We start from the raw sequence: 8,472 nt of genomic DNA, 5'->3' as shown, positions 1-8,472 counted from the left end.
GCTCGCGGCGAGCCTGAGCCGCGGCGGCGGGCGAAGGGGCCGGAGAGCGAAGCGCGGCCCCCGCCGCCCGTTTTGGTGCGGGGAGCCGGGAAACTCCGCGGAGAAGCCGGCGGGGAGCGAGTCGCCGCTGCCGTGCCCGCGTCCCCCGCCAGCCTGGGGCGCGGGAGGGAGCCGTGCCGCCGGCCGCTGAGGCGCTGCCGCCTGGAATGAGGAGGAGGAGGAAGAGAGGATGTTCGTGCTGCCTCGCTCGGGCTGCCTCCCCTCCCGCCGCCGCCGGGTCGCGTTCCGCGTGGAAATGGCACTTTCTCTGCCTAACGAGATGGGACTGAATGGGGTCGCCAGCCTCCTCCGCGCGCCCGAGCGGGAGCAGCAGCAGCAGCAGCCCCGGCGCTGAGCCTGGGGCCGGCCGTGCTGCGGGGGCTTTTCCGTTGCTTTTTTTTTTTTTTTTTTTTAATTGTTTGGGAAAGGGAGGTGGGGAAAGAAGCGTGCTTTTTTATTTTTTTATATATATTTTTTTTTCTTGGGTGCAAACCTCGGACTTTGCAAAACAATCTCCGCCCCCGAGAGGATATTTAATCTGCAACAAGAATCGCAGCTCGCGGAGGTAAAGTTGCGAGAGGAAGGGCTGCCGGACCCCGTGCCCCGCGGACCGACGATGCGATTCTCCCTCCCGGCGGCTGCCCCCGGGACGCGGCTTTCGCCTGCACTGAGCGGGACTGGGCTGTAACTTATTAAAGACGCGCTCACCCACGTAGGGGCGATTGGGGCATAAACAGCGACACGAACTCCGGTCTGGAGCCGGAGGCTGCCTCTGCTGCCGAACAGCTGCTCACCCCGTGCTCCCCCCGTCCCGTTTTCAGAAGGGGATCCAGAGCTATTCTGCTTTTTTTTTTTTAATTTTTATTTTTTGTTAATTATTGCATGCATTTTATTTTGGGTGGTTGTTGACGTTTGCAACTGGCTTGGCTGTTTTGGGGTCTTGTGGACTGCTGACGGCAGTAGCAACAGCACTGCCTCTCGCCATGGCCAGCCCCACAGATAACAACGAGGGCTTCTTCTCGGATGTCAGAAAGGTGGGTTACTTGCGCAAACCCAAGAGCATGCATAAACGCTTTTTCGTGCTGAGGGCAGCCAGCGAGTCTGGACCCGCCCGGCTGGAGTATTACGAGAATGAGAAGAAATGGAGACACAAGTCAGGGGCCCCCAAGCGCTCCATCCCATTGGAAAGCTGCTTCAACATCAACAAGCGGGCTGACTCCAAGAACAAGCACCTGGTGGCCCTCTACACCAAGGACGAGCACTTTGCCATCGCAGCCGACAGTGAACTGGAACAGGAGAGCTGGTACCAAGCGCTGCTGCAGTTGCACAACAGGGCCAAGGGCCACCACCACCTGCACCACCATCATCATCACCACCACAGCGATGTCACCTTCGGGGGCAGCAGCGTGGGGCTGGGGGAAGTGGGTGAGGACAGCTATGGCGAGGTAGCCCCTGGCCCAGCTTTTAAGGAAGTTTGGCAAGTAATTCTGAAGCCTAAGGGGCTAGGCCAGACAAAGAACCTGATTGGCATCTACCGCCTGTGCCTGACTAACAAGACCATCAGCTTTGTGAAGCTGAATTCAGATGCGGCTGCTGTGGTGCTGCAGCTGCTCAATATCCGCCGTTGCGGACATTCTGAGAACTTCTTCTTCATTGAGGTGGGACGCTCAGCGGTGACTGGGCCTGGCGAGTTCTGGATGCAGGTGGATGACTCGGTGGTGGCACAGAACATGCACGAAACCATCCTAGAGGCCATGCGCGCCATGAGCGAGGAATTCCGACCCCGCAGCAAGAGCCAGTCCTCCTCTAACTGTTCCAACCCCATCTCCGTGCCCCTTCGTAGCAGGCACCACATCAACAACCCTCCACCCAGCCAAGTGGGGCTCAGTCGCCGGTCCAGGACTGAGAGCGTTACAGCCACCTCCCCAGCTGGCGGTGGGGGCGGAGGTATGGGTGGCAAACCCAGCTCTTTCCGGGTCCGCGCATCCAGTGATGGGGAAGGCACGATGTCGAGGCCTGCCTCGGTGGATGGTAGCCCAGTTAGCCCCAGTGCCAACCGGACCCACTCGCACAGACACCGTGGCAACTCCAGGCTCCATCCGCCGCTCAACCACAGCCGTTCCATCCCAATGCCTTCCTCGCGCTGTTCCCCATCGGCCACCAGCCCGGTCAGCCTGTCATCCAGCAGCACCAGTGGCCATGGCTCCACGTCAGACTGCCTGTTTCCACGAAGGTCCAGTGCTTCGGTTTCCGGCTCCCCTAGTGATGGTGGATTTATTTCTTCCGATGAATATGGTTCTAGCCCGTGTGACTTTCGCAGCTCTTTTCGCAGTGTGACCCCGGATTCCCTAGGACACACCCCACCAGCTCGGGGCGATGAAGAGCTCAACTACATCTGCATGGGGGGAAAGAGCACCTCATCCTGCTGCAGCCTGGCAGCTCCCAATGGCCACTTCATCCCACGCACTTGCCACCCGCAGCAGCAGCCCCGCTACCCCAGCACGTCATGCTGTCCCCGAGCCGGTAGCGAGGACGTTGCTGACTTGGACAAGGCGTTCAGGAAACGGACTCACTCTGCGGGCACTTCACCCACTATCTCCCACCAGAAGACACCCTCCCAGTCTTCGGTGGCCTCCATTGAGGAGTACACGGAGATGTTGCCTTCTTACCCCTGCGGCGGCAGCCGGCTGCCCTCCTACCGGCACTCAGCCTTTGTGCCCACTCACTCATACCCTGAGGAGTGTCTGGAGATGCACCACCTGGATGGCAGCCATCATCGGACCAACTCTGCCCCGCATACAGATGACGGCTACATGCCCATGTCCCCTGGCGTAGCTCCCATGCCCAGCGGTGGGGCTGCCCCCAAGGGGGGCGACTACATGCCCATGAGCCCCAAGAGCGTGTCGGCCCCCCAGCAGATCATCAACCCTGGCAGAGGGGGCCGCCACCCGCCGGCCACGGTGGACTCCAACGGCTACATGATGATGTCCCCCAGCGGCAGCTACTCCCCGGACAGCGGCTCCGCGGGCTACGGCAAGATTTGGACAAACGGTGCCGGCCACCACCCGAAGCTCTCGGTGGAAAGCAACGAAGGGAAGCTGCCCTGCGGCGGCGGAGACTACATCAACATGTCCCCGGCCAGCGGCTCCACCACCAGCACGCCGCCCGACTGCTACTTTGGGGCGCCGGGGCAGCCTGGCGTCGAGGAGGCGTCCTCCGCGGCCCTCCACAAGCCCATCTACTCCTATTTCTCGCTGCCGCGCTCCTTCAAGCACGTGCACCGGCGGGGCGGCGGGGCGGCGTGCGAGGAGGGCAGTCCCCAGCCCCGCGTGGCGCTCGGCTCCGGCCGCCTCCTCTACGCCGCCGAGGACTCGTCCTCATCCACCAGCAGCGACAGCCTGGGCGGTCCCGGCGGCCCCGAGGGTCCCGCGCCGCACTCGCAGCCCCCGCGCAAGGTGGACACGGCCGTGCAGACCAAGGGCCGCCTGGCGCGACCCACGCGACTGTCGCTGGGCGGCCCCAAGGCCAGCACCCTGCCTCGGGCCCGCGAGCAGCCCCCCCTGCTGCCGCCCCCGGAGCCCAAGAGCCCCGGCGAGTACGTGAACATCGAGTTCGTCCCCGGAGACAAGCCGCCTTTCCCCTCCGCCGCCCCGGGGCCGCCGCGGCCGCCGGGCGGGGAGGCCGCCGAGGAGTACATGAACATGGAGCTGGGGCCGCCCCGCGCCTCCTGCCCCGGCGCCTTCGCCGCCGCGCGGGCGGCCCCCGCGGCACGGCCGGGTCGCGGCACGGCCCCCCCAGCACGGGACTACGTGAGCATGCGGCTAGGCGGCTCGTGCTCGGACTGCGCCGACAGCCCCTCGCCCTCCTCGCCCGCCCCGCTGCTCGGCTACGCCGACTCGCGGCCGGGTCGCTCCGCCGCCGAGAAGCCCCCGCCGGCCGCCGCCGCTTCCCCCGAGCTGCCGCGGCCCCCGGCCGAGCTGGCGGCGGCGCCGCCGCGCTCCTCCTCCTTGCTCGGGGGTCCCGGCGCGGGCAGCGCCTTCACCCGCGTCAGCCTCAGCCCCGGCCGTAACCAGAGCGCCAAGGTGATTCGCGCAGACCCGCAAGGCGGCCGCCGGCGGCACAGCTCCGAGACCTTCTCGTCCACTCCGAGCAACGCCCGCGGGGCGGCGGGCGGCGGCGTGGGCCCCGGGGCGCCGTTCCCCTGCGGCGGCGCGGGGGGCGCCGAGGAGGTGAAGCGCCACAGCTCGGCCTCCTTCGACAACGTGTGGCTGCGGCCCGCCGCCGGGGAGCCGCCCTCCGCGAGCCGGGGCCCGGGGACCGCGCTGGAGAACGGACTCAACTACATCGACCTGGACTTGGTGAAGGATTGCAGCCACCGCCGCCACCACCACCACCTGCACCCCCCCGCGGAGGGCGCCTCCGGCCCGGGTGGGAAACCGCCGCAGCCGCGCTCCCCGCGGGGGAGCAGCCGCTCCAGCGACGACCTGAGCGCGTACGCCAGCATCAGCTTCCAGAAGCGGGACGAACCCTAGGAGCCGGCCGGGAAGGTGAGCTCCGTGGTGCCCTCACGAGGGGGTGGGGCGCGGGGCTGAGCCCCCCGGGGGCCGCCTGGGGCTCGGGGGCTGCAGCAGCCCCGTCCACGAAGGTGCTGCCGAGGTGCGCCCGCTGACACCGGTCTGGACTGCGCGGGGATGGTGCAGCGGTGTGTAGTTGTGGTGTGGTCCGTAGAAAATGAAAAAGTGAATTGGCTGAGAGCGTGAGGCTGGAAATAGGAAGCTCCGGCTTTAATCCTCCTTTGGCCACTGCTTGCTCCTGCGGCTCGGGGAGGCTGCGAGCCACGCTACTCGTGTTTTCCCACGTGTAGAGCTCTGCTGGCGGCATTGCCTCGCGAGGCTGCGCTGAGCTCAGCTGAAGTTCAGCTCGGTTTGAAAAGTGCTTTGAGTCTGGGGAAGGCTTGGTAGTGTCCAAAGCATTGTGTCTACCATTCAGCTGATGCGGAGCATGGCTGCCCCGTGTTTCAGACAGCATGAGAAGCAGGCCCCAAAAGTGTGCTTTTGTGGTTGGCCAACTGGTGTTTTGCTTTTCCCTAAATCCTACTAGTTATTGTTTGGGAAAGCCCTTTGCTGGGCTGTTGCATCTTGGTTGCAGGTGGCTGTTGAGTAGAGGTGTTGCCACCAGCAGTGCCCTGTTTCTGCTCTGTAGAAACTTGATGCAGCTCAGAGCAAACATACCTAGTCCAGGAGCCGGTGCAGCACAGTGCAGGGGTGGCAGGCATTCCATGAAAGGTGAATGCTGCCATGCGGCAGCCAGCTCCCTGGTTAGCCCTGCCACAACACGTGCTGTTAGCAGCTCTCGGTTTGTTAGAGCAGCAGCAGTCCCAGCAGTGTGAGTGGGTGTTGGCACGGACGCGTACAAGGTGATGTGAGAGGATGAGTCTCATACCTTTCTTTATTATCTTACTGTGAGTTTAATAAAGTATGATAAAGGTACTGCTTGTATCATATGTTCACTTGGTGCAAGGATGGGATGCTCATGACCAGAGCTTCCATTTTGCATGGAGGCAGTGTTTATAGAACCTGAACAAAGGCAGAATAGGCTGTCTGTATTTGCTACTTGATAGAGCAATATGCAGCTAGGCACTGGTCCTGCAGGACTTGCGGATGCCAGAACCAATTCAGAGTCTAAAGAGAGGTCTCAGGTCAGGGCAGGTGTTGCTGATCTGGCTCAGGTGGTGGCAAGAAGGAAAAGTTTTGTTTGTGTCCATGTGTCTGTTATGGTGCTCAGTGAGCAGATGCTCCACACTCCACTGTACTCTCTAGGAAGGCTGCCAGGGCTCTGGGATGTCCTGGTCAGCATTACCCTGAGCTCCTGGGAAGGTTTGCCAGAGGATGCAGAATGCTGTGTTGCTGTTCCCATTGGTAGGAGTATTGCTGTTCTTCCCTGTTCTGTGCTGAGGCTGGGGAAACAGGTGCCAGAGAAATCCACCGCTGAGGTCTGAGGGAATGATGAACGTGTGCAGGAGTCAGAGCCTGCAGGTCTGCGGGGCTGCAGTGCCACAGCTGTTCACTTGCAGATTTTCACAGTTGTGCTTAATTTGCTGTGGACACCTCGCTTTAATTGATCCCATGTGTCACTTCAACACAGAGGCTGTGGCAGAGCTCTCCATCCAGGTAGGAAGGTACCTGCCAGGACTGTGCTGGTGAGTGGGATCAGAATGTGCCCACTCATTTCAAGCACCACACAGCTGCGTGCTTAGGGGCGTGGTGAGGTGTTGCCTAATGGAGGAACTGCTGTTTGAAGTTGACTCTTCTTTCCCCAAATTAGGATTGGGCTAAGCAAGTAGAGCTTCTCCTGGGAGGCTGAGTAGTTGATCTGTAATTATGTGGGTAGTCTGCAGCCATGCTGACCTGTGCCCTCCCCATCACCCAGCTGTGCTGCTTGCAGCCTGCTGTTAACCCATCAGGCTCCCATTTCCCATGCTGGATTCCTTACCATCAGCTGGAACTTTCCTCACAAAGTTTAGCTTGACTAGTTCATCTTCTTGAGTTCATTTGAGGGGAAAAAAAATGAATTGTCCATGTTAGACCATGCTTAAACCTGTTGTCAAGTCCTTTGCCACTTTGGAGGTGGAACTAGCAGGGGGAATCAGCCTGTGCCAATGTAACTAATGCCATGCCTGGAGGTGAGTGGCTTATTGGCCTGCAGACAGTGTGCTCACATGTGCCTGCAGGGCAGCCGTGCAGGCTCTATCGCACCCTATGTCACCCTGTGCTGCTCCTGCAGTGCAGATGTGCAGGTGTCACCTGGAGGTGGCTGTTACTGGTCCTTCTGCTGCCTGAGCAATGTAGAAGAGCAAGGAAAAGCCACTTGGCTGCTTCAAATGCCCTTTCTTTGCTTTCCATCTCTTGCATATCTGTGGGTTATTATTTATCCCCTTAATCTCAGAAGTGGCAGAAGAACTGTGCCTATTCATTTTTCTTCCTCCCTCTCCATAGAGCAGGCTTCTTTCCCCCCAGCGAAGGCCAAAACTATCTGGATAACTTTTTTTTTTATCCATTCCAGAATGTTTTCTTGTTCCAGACTACAAGGCAAGGACTCACATGTTTGCTGTTCAGCTCCCAGTGGGTAAAACGATTGCTGTTGCTCTGCTGCAAGCCAGCAGCTCTTCTCCTTGTCCTGCTGCCCTGTCCTTCCCCCTGTCCCTGCCACTTCCAGGTTGCTCAAACGTTATGCTCTTAAGGTTTCTTTTAACCCCTTTAAAGTGTATTTATTTCTCTGAACATTAAAGGTACTGGCTGAAACAATCATGTAGATTTTCAAATTAAAAAAAATAAATCTTTCCCATCCACAGCACTTCTCTGCAATCCCATTTGCTTCCCTTGGCACACACTGTGGGCTGTTTCCTAACATCTGGCCCTGTCCTAGCCTTTGTAGCTCTTTCCTCTCATTCTTTTAAAAGTGCACCAGTAAAACTGCTGGGAGCTCCCCTGCCCACACGCTTTCTTCTGCTTGGGAGAACTGGGGTTTGCTGCTTGTGCCCAGGGCAGCCTGTGTCTCTTCGGTGCTTGGATCCTGTGGCAGGTGGAATTCTGTGCTGCAGTGGCCAAATTCTGCTGGAAAACACCAGCCTGTGGCATGAAACTGAGGCCACAGCTGAGTTTAGGGAGCAGTGTTGCTGTAAGGCATTTTACTCCTGCTGAAAATCCTGATTTTGCATGCCCAGGTGATTGGATATAGGAAGCACATCCCTAACTTTTGGGATTGGTATGAGAAGAGAAACCTCCTAGAAGTAGCCAGGGGTGTGAAGGCGAACTGCAGATAGCTTGTGTTCAGAGTATGCAATCCAAAAATATTCCAGAGAGGAAGGCAGTAGATGTTGGTTCTTGAGAAACAGGAAAGGCTGAAGCAGGATCTCAGAATGAGGCAGGTATGTGGCTTTGATCTCCAGAGCTTCAAAGCGAAGGTGTTATTCCCTTGCCTCATTTCCATTTTCTTGATGAGCATGAGAACTTGCGAAAGTGAGCGCTATTAACACTGAATAGAATATGTGCTGAACAAGTGGTAACTTGGCTCCCTCGCAGCTGTAGATGCCTCTTTGCCTAATGTGTGGCGCAGCTTTGGTGCTGCAGGACAGCAGGACACCATGCAGCATCATCTGTAAGGGGCTGTGCCTTGTGTCTGGCTCTAGCTAAAGCAGGGCTCTACTAAGATGAGAAGCTAAAATGTTTTTTGTGTCTCGTGAAAATACACATTAGAGTAAACAGAAAATTACTCTTGTATTAGTGTCTGATATATCTGGAATGGCTTCTTGGGACATTGCTTTCTTTTTATTTTGTATTAATTTTTGATAATTGGATTTGCTTCCTCAAGTTAAAAACTTGAGGTGGAACAACCGAAACACCACAAGATGTGTACCATTAAAATAAGTCTGTG

General features: G+C 58.5%; 1 protein-coding gene across 1 annotated transcript in view; it reads left to right on the top strand.

The window, feature by feature from the left end:
• The window catches only part of IRS1 (insulin receptor substrate 1), a 47,128-nt gene continuing 38,656 nt past the window's right edge, over window positions 1–8,472 (top strand). The window contains exon 1 of the mRNA XM_065748613.1: window positions 1–4,586. Coding sequence (XP_065604685.1) covers window positions 1,023–4,571 — 3,549 coding nt within the window. The 5' untranslated portion in view covers window positions 1–1,022 and the 3' untranslated portion in view covers window positions 4,572–4,586. The remainder of the gene's footprint in view (window positions 4,587–8,472) is intronic.

Source organism: Cyrtonyx montezumae, unplaced genomic scaffold, assembly GCF_038088225.1.
Source record: "Cyrtonyx montezumae isolate F1298 unplaced genomic scaffold, pur_monq_1.0 scaffold_5, whole genome shotgun sequence".
NCBI classification, from domain to species: Eukaryota; Metazoa; Chordata; class Aves; order Galliformes; family Odontophoridae; genus Cyrtonyx; species Cyrtonyx montezumae.
This window is presented reverse-complemented; position numbering and strand designations above follow the sequence as displayed.